This window comes from Leptopilina boulardi, unplaced genomic scaffold (assembly GCF_019393585.1).
Source record: "Leptopilina boulardi isolate dan_hultmark-lab unplaced genomic scaffold, ZJU_Lbou_2.1 LbouV2_322, whole genome shotgun sequence".
Lineage (NCBI taxonomy): Eukaryota > Metazoa > Arthropoda > Insecta > Hymenoptera > Figitidae > Leptopilina > Leptopilina boulardi.
In genome coordinates this window covers 402,067-424,276 of record NW_026137888.1, presented here as the reverse complement: position 1 = coordinate 424,276, position 22,210 = coordinate 402,067, and the positions used below count along the sequence as shown (strand labels likewise).

At 28.0% G+C, this 22,210-nt stretch overlaps 2 protein-coding genes across 3 annotated transcripts; both read left to right on the top strand.

The window, feature by feature from the left end:
- Positions 1 to 921: 921 nt before the first annotated feature.
- On the top strand, positions 922 to 4,018 carry LOC127284271 (jerky protein homolog-like). 2 transcript variants are annotated; one of them, XM_051309645.1, is made up of 5 exons: positions 922 to 1,235; positions 1,439 to 2,289; positions 2,370 to 2,499; positions 2,599 to 2,697; positions 3,301 to 4,018. In XM_051309645.1, the coding sequence occupies exons 1-5, from the start codon at positions 1,215 to 1,217 to the stop codon at positions 3,739 to 3,741; spliced, it is 1,542 nt and encodes a 513-aa protein (XP_051165602.1). In that variant the 5' UTR covers positions 922 to 1,214; the 3' UTR covers positions 3,742 to 4,018. The 2 variants fall into 2 exon arrangements, with proteins under 2 accessions (XP_051165602.1, XP_051165601.1); XM_051309644.1 differs by having other exon boundaries at positions 2,370 to 2,697.
- Positions 4,019 to 14,795: 10,777 nt separating this feature from the next.
- Positions 14,796 to 16,868, top strand: LOC127284284 (uncharacterized). Its single transcript, XM_051309660.1, has 3 exons — positions 14,796 to 16,111; positions 16,212 to 16,279; positions 16,382 to 16,868. The coding sequence occupies exons 1-3, from the start codon at positions 15,879 to 15,881 to the stop codon at positions 16,666 to 16,668; spliced, it is 588 nt and encodes a 195-aa protein (XP_051165617.1). The 5' UTR covers positions 14,796 to 15,878; the 3' UTR covers positions 16,669 to 16,868.
- Positions 16,869 to 22,210: the final 5,342 nt, after the last annotated feature.

Here is a 22,210-nt window from a genome sequence, read left to right as displayed (position 1 = left end):
ACACTGCATACTTCCTGAGTATACACTTTATCGAAAGTGCGCTAAAAACCTCAATTCGGCTCTGTCAGTTCATTGATATATTTCCAGTTCAAGATATGACGTCAGAGGCCAGGAGGGACAAAAAAGCAGACGACACGTTATAATCATAAGGTCAACGCAAAATAAAAACGTAACCGAAATTGTAACCGCAAACGCAACCGGAATAATGAGTTAGAGAAGGACAAACAATATGTCTATCTTTCTCTAACTCATTCTTCCGGTTGCGTTTGCTATTACGATTCCAGTTACGTTTCGATTCTGCTCAGGCCTTTATGCAGAAATAAATCTGAAGTCACTTTTATTAAATTTACTTATGTCTTAATCACTTGAAATGATTGTTGGCTTGAAGTAACAATAAAGTGTGCTTTATTAATCAAATGTGTTATGCATGTGAACCAGTTGCCTGTGTATATTCAAAGATTTGTCAATAAATTTAGAAAATTAATTATAATTACTCATAATAATCATAAGTAATTATAAGACTTGATATTTAAAAACACAGAAAGTACGTGTATAAATTTGAGGTTATAAATCAATTTTCCACTCATCTCTGAAATACTTTCTGTATATTAAGTTTCTTTCAGTTATTCGAAACAATTAGTTGAATTTAAATTTATTTAATAAACATTTCAAGTTACCGATTTATTTTCAGCACTCATTATTTATTACAAGTTAAAAAGAACCGACAAAACATAAGCAAAACTCTGAGAGACACTCACAAGGAATAAGCACTGTACAAACCATTTCACAAACATCATCATTTTACACTTTTTTGTAGCAGAAAACGTTTTAAAGCAAAATTTGCTTAATTTTTCAATCAAATCATCTTTCTATCACTATTTTAAAGTGTTCTTACATATTTAAACAATTATTTAATACACTCAAATCTCGCTATAACGAGAAGTTCGGGAGTTAAGTCTCCCTCTATTACGAGCACAAGAGGAGAAATAAAAAACCCCCACTTTGGAGATTCTTCATTCATTTTTTTAGTGCGTGAATGTGTGAGTGTATACAAAGTTATGTAATTTGCACGCGATTTAAACAACGTGAATACAGTCCATGGTTGGTTATGTGATATATCAAAATATGTAAACAAATTCATGAAATACATTTATTCTTTTTGAAATTAATGTATATAATAAAGTTTTATGCAAGATTTTAAATAGTGTTAAACTATGGCTTCTGCTTCTAAGAAAGTAAGTAATTTCATATTATTCATTAATTAATATTTAGAATTTATATAACGTCAAAATTAGAGACGTAACCTAGTTTAATTTAAGTTTTAACTTTTAACATACAGAAAATTTATAAACTAAAATTCTTATAAAAAATCCTAATTAAAATTTTTTTTTATTAATTAAGTTTTGGAAAAATTAATAAATATTGATGTTCTTTGCAGATAGCTAGACGTAAGTCTCTAAGTTTGAAAGAGAAGATAGAAATTATAAATAAAATTGAAAATGGAAACTCAAATCACAAACTGTGCAAGGAGTACGATGTCAACAGTTCGACCATCTCAACTATTTTAAAAATGAAAGAAAAACTTAAAACATATTATGCAGATATAAATGCTTTTGGTGGTAACGTGAAAAGAAAAAGAGCTAACAAACCCGAATATGAACTTCTAGAAAAGGTCGTATATGATTGGTTATGCCAGAAAAGAACCATCGGGGAACCAGTGAGTGGTCTAATTCTGCAGGAAAAAGCGAGGATTTTCTATTCAACCTTAAAACTTCATGAGAAAATATCAGACCAAGGACATGAGTTTAAGGCGAGTGATGGCTGGTTGTCCAGATTTAAAGACAGGTACAATCTTCGTACGCTTCAACCGAAAGGAGAGAAAGCCTCAGCTGATACCGTGGCGAGCGAGAACTTTGTCTCAGAATTCAACGAATTTCTAGAAAAGAATAATTACCAACTTGAAAATATTTATAATGCTGATGAGACTGGGTTGCAATACAGATCCTTGCCTGATAAGACCTTGGTATTGTCAAATGAAGAGGAAGTAGCTGGGCGTAAACCAATGAAAGAGCGCTTGACAATAATGGTGTGTGCCAATGCCACTGGATCACATCGTATACCACTTTTGGTCATTGGTAAATCTGCAAAGCCAAGGTGTTTTAAAAAAAATCAACAGTTGCCGTTAAACTATACCAATCAAAAGAAAGCATGGATGAACGCCCAGATTTTCAAACACTGGTTTATAGATATCTTTCTTAAAAACGTCCGGGAATTAAAACCTGATGCAAAGTACAGTATATAAATTTACATGATTTTTTAGTCTAAGTACCAGCTATTTAATATATATTGTAAACAATTTCAATTTTTAGAATCATTTTGCTGCTTGACAACGCTCCGACACACCCATCAGCCCAGGAGTTAAATTTAATTGACGAAAAATGTACCGTGATATATCTCCCTCCAAATGTCACGAGTCTTATTCAGCCCATGGATCAAGGGGTAATTTCTGCCATGAAAAGGCATTATAAAATGGGATTTTTACGTGAGACACTCGCATGTGAACATAGTACTAATTTTGATTTTGTTCAATTTGTGAAGAAATGGACCGTGCTGGATTGCATGAACGTTTTGAGAGAGGCTTGGATTTCATTAACGCCAAACACACTTCGAAATTCTTGGAAAAAACTAATAAATCCGGTAAAATTTGTAAATATCTGCGATAATTTAAAAATATTATCAAGGACTAATAATTGTAAACTTCATATTTAAAAGGATTTTTTATTCGAAGGGGAAAACAAGGAAATTTACTCAACTTTACCCTTCAAAATTTTATTTGAGAGAATAGACGTTAAATGGAATTTTTAGAACGTTAATATTTTATTTTGCAGAATTGTCATTTGGCCAAACAAATAGCTGGCAGAAATATTTCTGCGTTATTGTAAATAAATATATATAATATATATATCATATATATAATGAATAATATAAATAAACTTTGTGATTTGAAAATTACATTTAATAGAAATTTCTCTTTATAACAATTCTGAAATATCAAAATTTTGGTTAATGGAATTTCTGTTGGTTAAAAAATTTGTAAAATAGAGAATTTGATATTTTAAATTTTTTGGTTAATAAAAATGCTTTTAAATAAAAATTTGGTAAGATGCAAACTTTTTAGTATATAAATACTGTGCACTTAAAATTCGGCCTTAAGAAATTTGAAATAATACATTTTAAGGGATATTCATGCGTTCCAGTTAAATAACTCTATATAAAAATAGAATTTGAAATGTTTTCTAGGCTTCACTTCTCAACGGGATGACTCTTCAATCAAACACCGAATTAACGATTTCAAACAATGAACTTGTAAACCTGGTTAATCGCTTACCAGGAGGATCTGTATATTCGTCAGGAGATGTCACAAATTGGCTTGAAAAAGAGGATGAAGTAAATTTACCTCTCTTTAAAGTTATAAGTGATGAAGAACTTCTAAATAGACATGCTGATTTGAACTTGCCGATACCTATGGAAAATGAAACTCCAGATTCCTGTAATGAGGATGAAGAACTTGAAGAAACTATTGATGAATTAGCAACTCAACCTTCAATTCTTAATGCTGCTCAATGTATTGTTAACTGGACTCGAGGACTTTCAGAATTTACTGAAGAAGAACGCCTAATATTCATTAAAGCCCGAGATCTTGCCCTAAATGTTACACTCAATCAAGCTAAAAATGTTTGACAGAGTTGTATTTCTTAGATATATTTCACATTTTCAACAATAATGGATTGTGAAAAACGTATTTAAATTATTCATTTTAAAAGTTTAATTGGTTATTTAATTTTTATTTAAAAATATATTTAGTTTTTTAGTTCTATTTAAAAGTTTATTGATAAAAGAGTTGGCTAATTTGCAAATTAAATTAGTTATTTAGAAGTATATTGCCAAAAGAGTTATTATGTTTTATAAAAATTAATATTAATAAGTAATAATAAGTTTTTATTATAAAATTGTAACGTGCTCATATATATTATAAAATACTATTTTAGTATTTTAAAGATTTATTCATGTTGAAGTAATGAAAAATTTGTATGTAATAATTAACTGTGAATAATAATGCAATAATAAAATACTTATGTCACATTAAATTGTGTTTTTTAACATTCAACTAAAAATGTCAATTTTCCATGAAATCTTTAAAATATAAGTTAAATTTTACAAAAATTTAATTTCTCTAAGAAATTTTGTCAATGTTGTCTGTAATAATTTTAGAAATTACATAAATGATTAATACTTTCACTTTAATAATTGTTAATAATAATGTTTCTAATAACATATTATTGCTTATTAAGTTATTACGTAAAGTTTTTTTAAAATATGTAACAAAATATACTAATAAAAATTTATAAGTTAATTTAGAGCAACTTTTAAAATATAGTTTATTTATAAACATAAATAGGTTATAAATTATTGATTTAAATTTCAGTGCGCTTTATACGATTGTCACTTTAGGTGTGTGAGTGCGTTTGTTTATAAAATAGTGGGGGCAAACAGGAGAAAATTTCTCTCGCTATACCGAGAGACAGAGCCCTCGTTATAGTAAGCGCTCGTTATAGTGAAGGTCGTTATAGCGAGATTTGAGTGTATTATATTTTTTACAAAAAACATTCTTTGTTTAAAACAATTTAAAAATACCCACCGTGAAAATGACTTTTCACGGTCCAGAAATAATGTTCATCTGATTGAAATTTGAGGTGTAAAAGCACCTTTACTATGACGACCTTAGTTATGGTTAACGCAGAATAGAAACGTAACCGCAATCCATGTAGAAAAATTTGTCCGTTCACAATTAAATTAAATTTAGTTAATGGTTAGTAACTTTCTAGTGACAATCGGAATTTTCGGTAATAAAAAGTTACTAAACATTCACGACTAAATGTTTCTGCATGCATGAGATAGTGTGACCGTACCCTTAAGACGAATCGTGTCGACAGCATACAATTTCTTCCCTGTTAAGAAAAATGAATGTCGAAAAGGACTCCATTTTTATATCGCTTCGCTGAATTTTGGGAAATAAATTAATCATCAATTAGTGAGATTGGAGATAATCATTTCATTGAAGGATAATAAAATAAAAGTTAATTCCTGAAAATAAAAGGTAATTTCTGAAAATAAAGGTAACTCATTTAATTTTAATTTATCGTTTTATTAATTAAATTTACTTTTCATCAATTATTTATTTTGTGGAATGGTCATCTTATAGCTCCATGAAGATTTCTTCGACGCTCAGCATAGAAAATATTTTTCTATCGTAGAATAAAAAAAATTAAATTATTTATTTAAAAGATTTTGCAGTAATTTTTTTAGGTTAACAAAAGTTTAAAATGTGCAATAAAATATTTTGTACTTAAAACATTTTTTGATATGATTTAATCTATTCCTGTGAAAAAAAATTTTCGACTCTGAGCGTCGAAGTCATTTTTATAAAGTTCATTTTATGTCTTATAATTTTTTTGACATATAATTTATATTATTTTAATTATGTAATAAAATAAATCTTATTAAATTTTTTTTTTAAATTTATAGAAAATGTAATTTAAATATACTTAACAACTTTATGTTTCATTTGTTATTAATTTAGTAAAATTTTTATTACTAAGAAAAATCAATATGGTTGTTTTCATAATTTTTTTAATTTGTTTTTTTTTAGAAAATTGTGCATTTTAATTAATAATTAATGTTGTATAAGGGTCATTCTCTAGAAAAGTAAATATTATTTGTTCATATTTTTTTAGATAAATATAATTTATAAAAATTCTGCTAGCTATACAAAAGTATTTAAAATTATTCAATAAGATCATACGGGAAAGAAATAAAAAGTGATATATTTTTTGAAATATTTTTACTTTGTGACAGAAAACAAAGTATATTTTATTCAAACAGAAGTTATTAGTTTATAACCTGTAATATAATTATTTCATTTGTTTAGCAATATATACTATTTTTTTAAATTGATCTGTAAAGAGTTATAACAAAATATTTGGTGAAGTTTTTCTAGTATTTAATTCTTTTTTTAATGCCATTATAGACTCGTTTTCGTAACATATAAAAAATGTAAACAAAAATTCAACAAATTTGGTAATTTAGTTTTTTACTGTTTCATCGATTTATTGTTTAGTTTATTATAAAAACTCCATTTCCTAATTAAAATAAATTGATTTTTTATTTTTATTAAAATAATAAATATTATTAATTATTTTTATATGGTATGCATAATATGTCGAATAACTGTCCAAGAAAAGGAAAACTTCATTTAACCATATAATATGTTTGTGAATCTGATTATAGGATTCAAATTAATTTACAATTTACGATTCTCAATCGAATTTTAATTTTGTTTCTACAATATAATTTTTTCAAATTTTGAAATGATCAACATAACCCACAATTTAGATATTAAATTTACTCCAATATTTAAATTGTTAGAATCAAACAAAATGAGTATATATTATTTTTAAAATCAATCATACAAAGATATTTCTTCTCATTAAATATAAAAATTTACTTATATCAATTTATGAATTGTACAATTAAATTATACATCCATTAAAAAATTGTTATAAAAATATTATGGAAAAAAATAGTTAATTTATACAATCATTTTGATAGATTTTGTCACTGAAATTTTTGAAGCTTCTGATTACGAATTTAATGTTCATATTTGAAAACATTAAATATCGGATTCAATATGATAAACGAGAGTTTTAACATTTTTTGAATTCTTTCGAAACTTATTTGTAAATTTTTGAGGTTGTTGATAAGTTTTATTCTATTAAATATTAATGTAAAACTTATTCTTTTTAAGAGAATGATCCATATACGATCACTCGCACGTCATATCATTGTACATTTTAATATTTTTGACATCAATAGTTATTATTATTATTGCATTTAAATAAATTATTTTTTTACTTCTTCATAGAGAAAACATTAACGAATTAAAATTTTATGAATGTATCAAACCTGATCAGAAAACACCGTTTATCTTTGGTAATGTCATATGACGACTGACTTTTTTGTTGTAACAATTTTAGAAGTTCCAGATAAAAGAAAAAATATAATATTTATTTTTCTTTCCTGCTTATCTTAAGCATAATTATATTTAGTTTTTGAGTTTTGGATACTGATAAAGGTAACAATAATATAATTTATTTTTCTTATTTTATTTAACAACATTGTTTTGTTGTAATTAAAGCCTCTGTGTTAACTACGGAAGTTTTCATAATCCACCTATGGTATTTGTTGACTTTTAACTTTTACAATATTTTAACACTATAATTGTACAATGTGTACGTTTTGAAAATTTAAATGTTTTAATATGAAATAACTGTATTTTTAAAATCTTTATTATTTTATAAAATTCTTTCTTAATGAACACTTGATAAGATAATATGTCATTGGAAAAAAAGATTAATTTTATTAAATTTTTGAAGTTTTAAACAAAAGTTTCTATTAAAAAAATAAATAAAATGATTTTATCACTCGGTCGATATTAAATAAAAAACATGAAGATAACGATCACTCCGAGTCAAGGCGAACAAAAGAAAACAAAACTATTTCTTTTTACGTTTCAGCAGCACCGCTGCCCTCTTCAGAAACTACAAGATTTTTATTAATAAATAATTAAAATTTTACATATATAATTTAAAAAGTACAGTAAAAAGGTTTTTACCAATAAAAAAGAAAATTTTCTTCAAGTAATTCATTTGAAGATGAAATAATTGGAGAGGAATAGACGTCTGTACGATAGGCAGTCTATCTAAACACTGAGTAGAAGCACGTGGCTTGACAATTATGTAATGAGGGGGTCAACGGACCGTCAGTAAACAAAAATACAAATATATATATATACAAGTAAGAGAACTGTCAGTGCACACTGAAACAGGTGGCTAAACAGACTTCTTATCGTTGAGGAAATAAATGTAACTATTATTGAGATTTTGGGTGTCTTCCATTTTGTTAATTGGTTTCTTTTGCAAATTAATATGAATCATCTCGGATATCAAACGTTTGTTATAATCAATTTCTCTATCAAGTATTTGGTAGTTGTCCCATTCGAAATCATGGTTAAATGAATTTTTGTGAGAAGCAATAACATTATTCTTGGATATTCTATGTTCATTAATACGAACACCAACCATCCTTTTTGACTGGCCAACATAAGAAGCAGAGCAATTTTTGCAATTAATTTTGTAAATAGTATTAGTGTTCTCAGATTTTTTATTTTTATCTTTCCCTTTAATAATGAGTTCATGACTCATATTATTGTTATTAGTTGGGACATAATTACATTATAATTATTAAGATTTTTAGATGTTTTTTCAAATAAAAAAGGAACATAGGGCAAAAAGACTTTTGGTACTATCTTATAAATATCAGTTTTTTTATTTCGTAAATTAGATTCTATAAGACAAATACGTTTTTTAACGTGTTTATTAATAAAATCCAAAGGATAATTGTTATTAATTAATGTTTTTGTAATAAATTCAATGTTTTGTGGGTGAAATTTTTTATTCGACAACTTTATAGCTCTGTCAACGAGGTTGTATATTATGGCAATTTTTTGAGAAAAAGGATGTTTGGATTCATAGTTAATAGTTCGTCCAGAGAATGTAGGTTTTTTATACCAGTTAGTAATTAATTTATTGTTATCTTTAATAATAAGAACATCCAGGAAATTTATAGAGTTATTAATTGAAGTTTCAAACGTAAATTGCAATCTTTCATCATAACTATTAAAAATATGTACCATCTCATGAATTTTATCATTTGGAATGCAAGTGATTATATCATCAACGTATCTAAAAAAGAAAAATGGTTTGAAAGATAATTTTATCATGCATGAAGTTTCAAGGTCCTCCATGACAATGTCAGCAAATAAACCTGATATAGAGGAACCCATAGGGGTGCCATAAGTTTGTTGGTAATATTTATCATTGAATTTGAAAAAAGTGTTATCGAAAAGAAATTGACAAGCATCAAGTAAGTAATCTAAAGGGATATTTAAATTTTGTGAAATGAGTGAATAACGTTTGATGATACAATCACGTACATGTTCAGCACCAACATTAGTAAATAATGATGCAACGTCCAAGCTAATCATTGTGTGGTCATCAGGAATTATGAATTGTTCAATTTTATCAATGAAATCATAACTATTTTTGATATATGATTTAGGTTTGTTAATTGATTTATTAAGTAATTGAAAAAGGTGTTTAGAAAAAAAGTAGGTTGGTGAACCAATAGTTGAAACGACAGGTCTGAGGGGGTTATCTTTTTTATGTATTTTTGGTAAACCATATATCCTTGATAGACTCATATTAGTTTGTGTCAGTTCAATGTTACTATATTTTTTATTAAGAAAACCATTATTATTCCATTTTTTAAGTAGTTTGTAAGTGTTTGTCTTTAAGTTTGATAGAGGATTCCTCTTTAAAATCTTATATGTTTTTTTGTCAGTTAGTAAATTTTCAAGTTTATTTATATAATCCACTCTGTCCAATGCTACAGTGACATTTCCCTTATCAGCCGTGGTAAATACAATGTTATCATGGTTTTTAACAAAGAGTTTAGCATCACAAAGTTTTTTAGAAAAAATTCGGTCTTTAATATTAATATGTCGTGGATTATTATTATTATTATCGTAATGGTAAAGATTCTTGATTAATTTATTACGTATATCACTAGAAATATCATCATTCAAACTGTAAGACTTAATAAAACATTCAACAGATTTTATATAGTTAATTGAAGTATTGAGAACCTTATTTTTATTATTATCACAGAATTTAAAATTATTACCAAGCGAAACAATGTTAGTGACATCCTCAGGGATTTCATTATTAGATAAATTGACGAACCAATTAGGTTGTACATTAAACGGATTATTAATACTAAAATTAAAATTTTTATTCTTTAAAAAATTGAATTTTTTATCAGATTGTTTTTTACAGTCAACAGCAAATCTACAAGATTTTTGTTCATGCAGATCGAATATTGACCGTAAAATCACCGAGGGGAAAGAATTACTCATGTCAATTTTGAAGTTTTCCAATTTCTTACGCAAATAATCAACATGAATACATTTGTCCTCAATGAAAAAATTAAGTAGCTTATTCTTGATATTTTTTAACAAAAGGTTATATTTTCTTAATCCAGTATTACTGTGAAAAAAGAAATGGTCCAAACTGCTTTCAATTGTGTCAATGTGTTTAGGTGTTATATCGTACGTACGGCAATTCAATAGAAATTGGAGTTGAATATTGAACCTTGCGATGTCTCGATTAACATCAATCCATTTTTTCAAAATACTCCTTTGGTTGTCAGTTGAAGTAAAAGCAAATAGATTAGAAGCACCATCACTTCCATATGACCGTTGTAGATCCATGGTCAATAATAAATAAATAAAATGATTTTATCACTCGGTCGATATTAAATAAAAAACATGAAGATAACCATCACTCCGAGTCAAGGCGAACAAAAGAAAACAAAACTATTTCTTTTTACGTTTCAGCAGCACCGCTGCCCTCTTCAGAAACTACAAGATTTTTATTAATAAATAATTAAAATTTTACATATATAATTTAAAAAGTACAGTAAAAAGGTTTTTACCAATAAAAAAGAAAATTTTCTTCAAGTAATTCATTTGAAGATGAAATAATTGGAGAGGAATAGACGTCTGTACGATAGGCAGTCTATCTAAACATTGAGTAGAAGCACGTGGCTTGACAATTATATAATGAGGGGGTCAACGGACCGTCAGTAAACAAAAATACAAATATATATATTTGTTTTGTTTTCTTTTGTTCGCCTTGACTCGGAGTGATCGTTATCTTCATGTTTTTTATTTTTATATAAAAGTTTCTATTGTTTCACGCAAAAGCAACTATTAATAACAATATAAAAAAATAACACATGAGAAAAAAAAAGAATATGAATTAAATAGAATAGAGTTACTAAGTAAAGTAAAAGACTCAAAACTTTTTTGGGAAATAATTAACCAAGTAAAAATAAAAAAAAAAAGATATATCAAATGAATTAGACTTAAGTACGTGGTATGAATATTTGTTAAATAGTTTTCCCCCACAAATCCCAGTTTCAATGGAGTTACCTTACCAAACTGATCCAATCTTAGACACAGAAAAAACGATAAAAGAAATTATAGATAGTTTGTTAAAATGTAAAGGGGAGAAAGCTCCCGGACCAAATGGAATAAACGGGATATTTTACATGAATTTGCCTCCGGATTGGATTGCGTATCTTGGTATATTTTTTAATAAAATTTTACAAGTAGAAAAAGTCCCTAAAGAATGGGGTAGTTTACAAATGTCTATGCTTTATAAAAAGGGAGACTTTACAGACCCCCTTAACTATAGACCAATTACACTAGTAAACGTATTGACGAAAATATTCACCCAGATTTTAAACAAGAGGTTGACTCTGTGGGCAACTAATAATAATTTATTACCAGAATTTCAAACCGGGTTCCGTCAGAGAAGAGGCTGTATAGATAACCTTTTTACGTTAATGTCAGTGGCGCAAATACATTTTCTAAGAGGCAACTCATTTTTGTATGCAATCTTCGTAGATTTTAGGAGTGCATTTCCGTCAGTCGATCATCAATTACTATGGATGAAATTAAGTAAAATGGGAGTAAGTTCTAAAATTTTAAATATATTGAAAGACTTCTACAAAAAAGCGAATGTTTGTATAAAATCTAATTCAGGAGTGACTGACTCAGTTAATGTTACAAGAGGCGTTTTGCAGGGCGAGGTTCTCAGCCCTCTACTGTTTATACTGTTCATTAGTGACCTAGAGGAATTTTTAATCGGCGAGGGATGCAATGGAATAATAATAAATAAAATTATACGGATAGTTTTATTAGCATATGCAGATGACCTCGTCATTCTGGCAGACACCCCTATGGAATGCTCTCGAAAATTAAAATCTTTATCTCGTTACTATAAATTAAATAAATTAAAAGTTAATATATCTAAGACAAAGATAATGATATTTAAACAAAGTAAATCTAACAATATTAAGGCTTTTAAATTTGAAGACGGGTCGATCGAGGTAGTGAACGAATTTAATTATCTTGGCGTTGTTTTCTCAAACCTGATTTCTTTTCCATCTACATTAAATAAAATAAATAGTTCGGCAAATTTGGCTATCTCGACTTGCCTAAATATCATTCACAACTTAAAAGCAGATTCGTGGGAAACTTATAAAAAAATATTTCAAAGTTTTGTGTTAAATATCTTATCATACCCAGATAACAAACGTGCCAGGCACGTTAGCCGCCCGACGGTCGCCAGTCATGGTGCATGTTATTAAGCATGTTTCGTGCCGCTCAAAATTTAACGCGACCAAAAGTTACCCGCATTGTGCCGGACGCGAACGACTTTCGCGAACCTATTGTGCGTTGGCCTTTATTCCCTCTGCGCTGCGCAGTCTTTTTCAGTTTCGACGTTGGTTTCGACCATTTGTACACGCCATTTTCATAAAGGTTAACGTCTTCGTTACAACGCGAATTGCAACTATTGCAAGTTTATTTATATGTGATATATATGCATCAAGTGGTTGAGTTTGAGGTGAATTTTGTTTTTTTAATTTTGTAGTGCAGTGCTGATTATTACAGAAGAATTAAATTCGGATTAAGTGAGTATGTTAAGATTAATTGTATAGTTTTTCTTCTTCTAGCGACCGACATGCGTGGCCATGCGGTCTACTATTAATTTTGCTTTAAGATTTCATTTATTTATAGTGTATATTTTTTTGTATACAGAAATTTTGTCTTTTTTCCTTCTTGTACTCTATAAATATGTGACGCGACGCAAAAAAAGGGGACCTAAGAAGCTAATAATTATAAGGTTATGTTAATGTCACTTTTACATTGATTAAACGTTTTTTTTAATTGTTTAACAATAAAATCAGTTTTTATTACATATTTTAGATTTAACGAAGACTTAAACATCAATGGTTTATATTGAGAATTGATCCCATTTTACATTTTCATTTCAAAAATTCAAACATAACCTAAAGTTTTTGTCTTCACGACGCGTCACATTATATTTTTATTGTTATTCGTTTCATATTATTTCTCTCTTTAATGAAACTGATTTTGTATGGTTTTATTGTCCACTATTAATACTTAATATTTATTAATAGTAATTAATTAGTAATTAATAATTAAAATTGTTTTTTTTAATTGAACACCTCTTGAACGTCTTTCATCAGGGTAAGGAAAAAGTTCAAAATTATGTCTGGAAATCAGAGAATCAAATAATAATCAAATTTTTGTGGCAATCCTGATATATATCAAATCAATTGTTTAATTTATTATTTTCATTTATTAATTTCCATTAAAATTCTTATTTTTGAAAATAATGGTAATATATTGTTACATCCCGAGCGAAAGGCGAGGTTGAATTTAATTTTAATTAATAAAATCAATTTTTAAATTTTGGAGGAATGGTAGGCTGATTAAGTCAAGTTGGTAAGGCTTGACCATTTATTTTTATGTGAGAACGTTTGTTCCTATCGATCCTATGGGGGTCGTCTTTAAGTAATTTACTATTAAATAATTGCCTTTCCACTTATAATTGTTAAGTTAAATATGAATAGTTATGATAAATTTAGGTAAATGAGAAATTAATAAAGAATTTTATTAATTTAAACTTTGTATAATTTATTAATATAAATGAATTGAACTCAAAATATTACAAAGGTGTTTTAGTGTAAAAATGTTGTTACAAAGAAAATTGTGTTTATAAAATATATTACTTACAATTACCTCTGTTCAGAGGGCAGAAATGAATATAAAACAAGTTGGCACTTGTCAGCGACGCTGTGAGTTTTTACAACTCCTTAAAAGGAACAGTTGGGACTTCTTCACAGTTTTTTTTAGTTCGTAAACTCCGAAATGCACACACGTCACGTTTGCAAAATCGATAAATGAGAATACACTAATACGACGATTTATTTTAAATTTCAATAATTGACAAGCTCACAAATCTGGCGATGATGATTACTTGCTCAAAAACCGAACAACGAGTAAACATATACTGTTTGAGATGCAAGAGTTACAGTCGTAGAACTTTCAAAATAACCGAAGGGTCAAGCTTCACGATGGTGAATTTACTTTAAGAAAATGAATTATAGAATGATTCCGGAGCAACTGACGATTGACAATGGATTTGCATGGGTTTTTATACTAGAAAATTACCCTCAGTGGGAGTAAATAAGTTCAAAGATCACCCCATCTCTAAGCTTGACTCTTAGATTTTCATAGAACTGTAACAATTCTCAGAGCTTAGATGAACACCTGCATCCTGTATCGCATAGCACAAGTATCGCTATTACATTGTCTACAAGCATCTCACAATATTGCGACGCTAGAATACTGTGCTTGCGCCTCGCTAACGCTTACATGAGTCATAAGTCCACTCGCTGCTACTGAGTAATATGCGTAGTAGTGTCAAATGGCATAGGTTTAATTTCTAGGAATAGCCTACCAGGCTTTCGATATTCAAGTCAAAGGTTAGCCTATGCGATTTGATACAAGTGAGAAGTAGATCATTGCATAAGACTTTATACTTTATGCAGCTGCAAAAACAATTCCTAAGAATTAGCTGAAGCATTGCGTGGGATTCAAATTAGAAAAATTTTATATACTGAACATTATTTATATTTTTGAATAATGGCATTTTAAATGCTTTTAAAATGTATAAGATTTATTATTTTAAAGTAATAGATAACTGTATTTTAAATATAATAGCAAAAAGAATTAATTAATTTTGAAGAATTAGGGCGAAAACTAGTGTAGATAGTTTTCGCTCTTGTTCAACAACCACACGCGATTCCTCAGCATAGCCCTTCTGTAGCGGGAGGTCACCTTCGGTGATGCATCTACTCGCTATATCTATATTCACATATCCATGCCTGTACGCACTATATCTATATATATCGCTCGCTCGCGACGAGTCATAACATGCATGCAATTGCATATATATAGATATAGTCGCGCGTATATGAATATGAATCAATGCTTTTATATAATTTTTGAAATAATTATAGTTTTAAGATATTATTTTTAACTGTTTTAAATACAAAATAAATTTTATGGATTATTATTTATATATATATATGTATTGAACGAAGTTTAAAATTTGTTACTGGGATGTAACAGTCCTCCCTCCTTAGAATTGTTCAATGTCCCGATTGAACATGAAATTGTTTTTGGGCTGCCCTTTTCTTTAAAACGTGACGTTTCTCTCTTTTTTTTACAAAAAAAATACTCAGTTTCTTTCACTCATACTGTAAGGGTGCCAACCGCGAATTTCGATGATTTCATTTACGGTAAGCAAGAACAGTGCATAGATAGGAAGTTATGTGAAATTTTTTTTTTTTTTATTAAGCATTTATAGTGTGCAGTGTAATATGAGTAGTGTTATCGGTGATGTCTTCAGTCTAGTGATCTGTATTCTCTTGAGGATGATTTCATCTTCCTCAGCTGGCCATTGTCTCAATCCCAGCGCAATGATCTTCATCTCGCGATTTTGTCAACATAATCTCATCCTTAGATGTTGGAGTGGGAGTAATTATCCATTAGTAATTAAATTGTCATCATGGAGAGTGGACGCTCATCAGCATCGACGGTCAACTTAGAGGATTACTTGGCAGGTATGCATATTAAAAATTTTTTTTAATAATGTGGTATTTATTTAATTGATAAAATAATTTTGTATATTAATATCCTCTTTTTTTTTTTATTTTCAGGTCGAGTTCCTCCACAATGCCCGGTCTCTTTCAGGGCGTATATGGAGCGAGTCCTGGTGCTGTCGGTGATTTTGAATCACCATTTGGTGTCCTGGCAGCACCTGGATAATGTTCTTAGAACGACTCCAGCGCCTGTACGCCGACGAGGGAGGCCCAGCAGGGAACTCCTTGCCGAGGTCAATGTTAGGTTGGCCCAGGAACGAGAGTGGGAAAGGGCGCAGCGAATCGTTGGGGCCATCACTCAGGACATGTCTTTGGTTTTCCAATTTTTGAGGTTGGTATCCATATTTAGAATTAATTTTGTTTATGAATTTGAGAAGAAAAAAAAAATTTTATGTAATTAAAAAAAATATTTTTTTTTTTTTTGTTTTCAGATCTCCAAATCGTCTTCCTGGGTGCTTCTGTGGCAGGTGTCAATTGCGTGTGCCCATTCTTCCTGAAGGTAATTATAAAATTATTAAAACTTTCTTCCTTCTTCTCCTTTTTTTTTTTTGATGTAAATTGTTTTTTTTTTAATAATTTTTTCTTTTGTTTTATTTTCCAGCAGTTCTCCATGATGTCCAGAGGGTCTCTCCGGAAGTGGTGGACCTGTCACCCGGCCCTTCCAACTACGTTCTTCCTTCTCCTGGACCTTCTTCATCTGGGGCTGATTCCGTCGAAGAAGTCGAGATGGACTTCAAGGATGAGGTCATCGATGTGGAGATGCCCTGGTTTGAAGAAGTGACAGTGGAGGAATGTGCGGGATCCTCTGGAGAAACTTTTAATATTAGGGAAAAAGACCCTCTTGAATTGTGCGCGAATGACACTTTTAGTTATAGTGATAGTGATTAAGTGTTTAGATGTAAGTTATGTATATGTATATATATATATATTTAAAAAAAATTTTTTTTTTTTTTTTTAATAATATATTTTTATTTTGGAATGCGTCATTGTTTGTAAGTGTGTTTGTGGTGAGAATTGTAGTGTGAATGTGTGTGTGTTTTCAATAAAATATTTTTATATTTTTTATATAAATTCTTAATTTTAATATATTTTTTTTTTTAAACTTCCTTCCTGCATGGTCCTTACGAAAACCATTCTCTTTTTTTTTTTTTTTTTTAAATATTTATACAAAATTTAATACTAATTTAATATAATATAATTTTGAAATTAACATAGATAATTAAAGTTTCTTCTTCTTTTTTTTTTTTTTATAAAATATTATATATATAAATTTAAAATTCATTTGATAAAATATAATTAAAACATTTAGATATATGTAAAATGATCATCTCGTTATTAAAAAAAATTTTTTTTTTTTTTATTATAGGGTCAGTCGGGGTAAATCCGAACGGGGGGTAAATCCGAACGCTAATTATTTCAGCTTAATTAAAATTTTTAAAAATAAGTTCGATATGAGAATTTTTACCTCAGATCCTCTTGAAGAGATTCTAAGTATTATCCCATTTTTTGTTTGTTAATTAGCAACAGCATAAACAAAGATAACGAGTATTGCAAAAAAGATTGAAAATCAAAGATGACACTCTTTCAGTATTTTGTCTCGTATTTGAAGAAAAAGAAGCTAAAAATTCATTTTATTATTTATAATTGTTTGTTATGAATACTAGAACAGAAACTATATTTGATTTTTGCCTTCTGTAAAATTTTATTAATAATATCAAACCGTTCGTATTTACCCAAAAAAATTGGAAAACTGGGGTAAATCCGAACGGTATTTTTAATAATTTTTTTTTACTTCAAAGCCACACAAAATTGTTTTTATTTCATTACACTATTATTTTAACATTATAAAAGTACATAGAAAAAAGTTTTTCTTTCTATACGTATCCTCGTTAGTAATTAATAAGCAGAAACTTAATCTCTGTTCTCTCGAAGGAGTGTTTCAATTTTTTTGCCAAATGGTTTGTTGAAAAAAGTTTTTCAGGATCTTAATAAAATTTGGTATTCTACGGTTTTTGGGGTCGCTAATTACCAATTTGAAGTCAGTTTTTCAAAATTCAAAATGGCGGACGAGAATTAAAAAATTCATTGGATTCGCTCGAAAATTGTTACTCGGGGGGTTTCAGGGTTAGCAAATTTGATCATTTTTAAAAATAAGTTTTAGGAAAGTACGCCATTTTGAATTTAAAAAATTTGACTTTTATTTTTGTATTTACATTCAATCACTCCAAAATACTTTCTGTACCAAGTTTTGCAAAAATCCGTTATGATTTGATAAAGTTATTGAAGGTTTTAATTGTGTAATGCATTTTAATTTTTAACCTGTTTGATTTTTGTATTTATATATGATGCATTATTACATAATAGGTTTATTATCGTATTTTTTTTGAGTTTTTATATAAGTTTAACAATTGCAATACTTTAAATTTATTTTCCCTAAGATTTTTCTGAAATACAGTGGCGTTCGTATTTACCCCCATATTTTAGGAAAGTTGCAAAGTATCGAGGTAAATACGAACGCTAAGTTTCCTGCAATTGTAATTTATCAAAAAATTTTTCTACCCCATAAAATTGTTCTATGGAAGTAAAGTAACAACTTCATGCACCAGAATACCGGAAGTATTTTTTTTTTAAAGAAAAAACTTATGTTATTGTTGAAACTTACTAAAAGCGTTCGGATTTACCCCAGTTGACCCTATATATTTTTTTTTATTTATTTAAAATAAATTTTTTAATTTTTTTTTTTTTTTTTTTTTTTTTAATAAAATCAATATTAATAATTTTTATAAAATATTTCGGTTATTCAAATTTTGTTTAGTGGGCCAAAATTTTGAATAACGTGATGATCACTATAATTTTTATATTAGGGTAACATAAAGAGTGAAGGAGTTCACTCGCATTATACAATGCATCCTTATCTCTTATGTGGCGATGATTGTAGTCCATCACTGTCCATCTTCGCGTATCTTCTCTCTTTCTTTTTACTCATTTTCTGTCGCAATGACAATACACTGGTGCGACAATACTGTAGATGATTCATGATGCATGGTGCTTTATAACGAAACGCCTGGAGATATATATATATATAGATATCCATTCTTGCTGGGTATAATTTCTTTATTGATCCGCATTTATTTGAAATTAAATGTTCAAAATTTTATGCTCGTTGTCCTCCCTCCTTAAAATTTGCATCGCCCTCGATGCAATCAAGAAAATAGAGAGATATTTTATTGTCCTGCAGTAGCATTTCTTATTCTTTGGCGTCTCTGGTGCATGGATCTGCAGCAGGTATACATGTATCGAGCCATAATCATAATTATAATAAAGGCTATGACTCTGAAGGCAATAAAAATGTAGTTTTTAACATCGGAAATCCATCCAAATAAGGGCAATTCCATCTGTAGAATAGATATTTTTGTTTTTTAGAATATTATATATATATAAAATAATTGTATATAAAATAAAAAATTTATTATAAAAAATTTTTTTTTTTTTATATTTTTTTTTTTTTGTTTTTTTTTTTTTTTCTACGAAAAGGATATAATTTTATTACTTAAATAGAGGAAAGGAAGACAAAATTCCTGTCGTCTTTTTAAATATTATTTTTCATTATGTGTAAGGTGCATATAGTTATGATATATATATATATATATATATATATATGTGTAGGTTAATAATAGATAAGCATTGTAATTAATGTTACGTTAGTAATTGTAAATTTAAACATACATTCTTCATTAGGTTAAAAAGGATGATTACTGCGATTAGTGTTTAGTAACCTAAAGTTCTAACTTTATAGTAATAATAATATTGAATATAATGAATGATTGTAACTAAATACTATTAATAATAGGACAAAAGTGTGACAAGTATCAAATATTAATGTAGATCCATTAAGGCATATAATTCATAGTATGTGCTAATAATATTGATTAAGTAAATATTTATTCCTGAAAAATTATAGATAGTAACCGACTTGGTAAAATAAATTTAAAAAAAATAATTATGATATTATAATCATTATTACTTTTTTTTTTTTTTAATACTAAGCACGATAAAATTAATTGATTATATATAGGTAATTAAATGGTAATTCAAAACATGCTAAAAGTGTATTACGAGTATAAAATTAACTTAAGCATAGATGTGGATTATATTAATATAGACGTTACGATTCAATTCGAAAAATTAGTAATAATGTAAAAGTTGATGTTATTTAATAGTTATGAATAGAGTATTAACTTTATATTAATAGATAAATATAGTAGCATAATAAATTGTTTTTTTTTTTTTTTTTTTTTTATATATATATTTTTTTTTTAATGAATGACGAAGCTTTATAATTAATAAAAGATAGTTACTAATGTTTATATTAATTTTTTTTTAAAGTAAGATTATATATTGTAATATTATTATTAGTTATTAATATTAACGAAATAATAATATTTAGTGCCATTCAGTTGTCTTAAAGTTCGTTAAATTTATGTTTTTCTTTTATTTTTTGTAGGGCAGTTTTATATTAAGCTAAACAGTTGACTCTCAAAGCAACATTGTCTGAAAATTATAGGATCTTATATTTTAATTATAAAAAGTGAATAAGTAATGGATAAATACAGTTTGATTAAAATACTTTTAGTAATACTTACTAATATGGTAATATAATATTATAGTGACATTTTGTTTTATAGTAAAACAAAATGTTCCTATTTAATTAGATGATAATATTTTATTATTTAAATCATGTCCATTAAAATTATATTTAAAGTAAACAAAATGAAAAATATTTTTTTTTTTTTTAATTTTTTTATTTTTTTTATTTTTTTTATTTTTTTTTTAGCGTTACTAGCATGATTAATAAGCAAAGCGTTCTACAAGCAATCAGTTAGATATTCTTATTTTAAGCGAATATTGTTTTCTATTATAAGTGATATAGGGCATAATTAAGTAAACCAAAAAAAAATTAAATGCGAGAGAAATTATTGTAACTTAAATTACTCTTATAGTACTAATGTTTCATGCATTATTATTCTATAATTATTGAAGCGACACAACAAAGGCAAACAGCAGCATATATATATATGGTGTTAGTATTATATTTAAGTTGTTAGTAATTGAAAGAATATGTACACCTTGATTATATTTAAGTTAGTTATATAATTATACCAATACCTATACTACTACCTTTCTTTCTCCTTTCAATATATATATTGGCATATATATATTTTAAAAAAAAATTTTTTTTTTTATTACCAAATTTCTTCGGTTTTGGCTCCAATCACTTTAGTGTGGAATTTTTTATTCCTTATCACTCCTCGACAGTTATGTTTAACGTGCCCTCTTGCATAACATAATTGACAAGAATTCTCCCATTTGAATAATTTTATTCGCAACATTTTTCTTGTACAATCCAGGCAAAGGACATATGAATCTTCTTTCTCGTGGATAGTGTTTTCTTCTTCTGAAAAATAGTATACTTCTTGCAATTTGGCCAAAATCTTTTTGGCTGCTGAATGCTCCGATTGTTTTTTTGTGGTGCATCCATCCCCGATTTCCACGAATTTATTTTTGTGCACCTTGTCTTCAATTGAGCACTTTAATGTAAAATGATTTGGAATTTTTAGATCCGTACTCCTCACGCTCCAAAGTGAATTCGGGTTTGGAGAAATTGTATTCAATGGATAATTCCTCCAATTTACCCTTAGGGAATTCATATTCCTCTATCCTTCCTTTAGGAAGGATATAGGAAGGTTTAATTTCTCCATGTAGAGGTTTAGCTTGATGATATTCAGCCATGGTGATCCTAAATAATTAATTTTATTAATATTATTTATAGATAAGCTAATTTTAGTTTGTCTACGTGTTTTTGAAAGAGTTTTCCTTCTTTGGTCTCTAAAATAATGTTACTTTTATCTAAAATTTTATTAATTTTATAAGGACCGTGATATTGGCTATCTAGTTTTTTATGTAATTTGACCTCTTTTTGAACATAAACCATATCTCCTACTTTCCCCATAAATGGTTTAACCTTTCTGTCGTAATACAATTTTGTATGTTGTTTATCAATTATTAAAGAACGGTGCTGAAAAATGACCAAAATTTGCCCATGCGGGAATTATGAAAAACGAGTAGTTTCCCATAGTTTAAACCCTGCTGAATCCGAAAATGATAATTAGAATCTTGCAAACCTGAGGGAAAAGGATGAAAAACTACCCCTAAATAAGCAATTCCAATAATTCACGACAATTAAAATGCAGTCAAGTAACATCTAAAAAATAAACCAAAATCGCTTAAAACTTGTTACTCGGGGGTTTTCGGGGTCGCTGATTACGAATATGATGTTAGTTTTTGAAAATTCAAAATGGCGGATCCAGTATGGCGGACGACTTTTTTAAAAAATCTTGAGAATCGCCTGAAACTTGTTACTCGGGGGTTT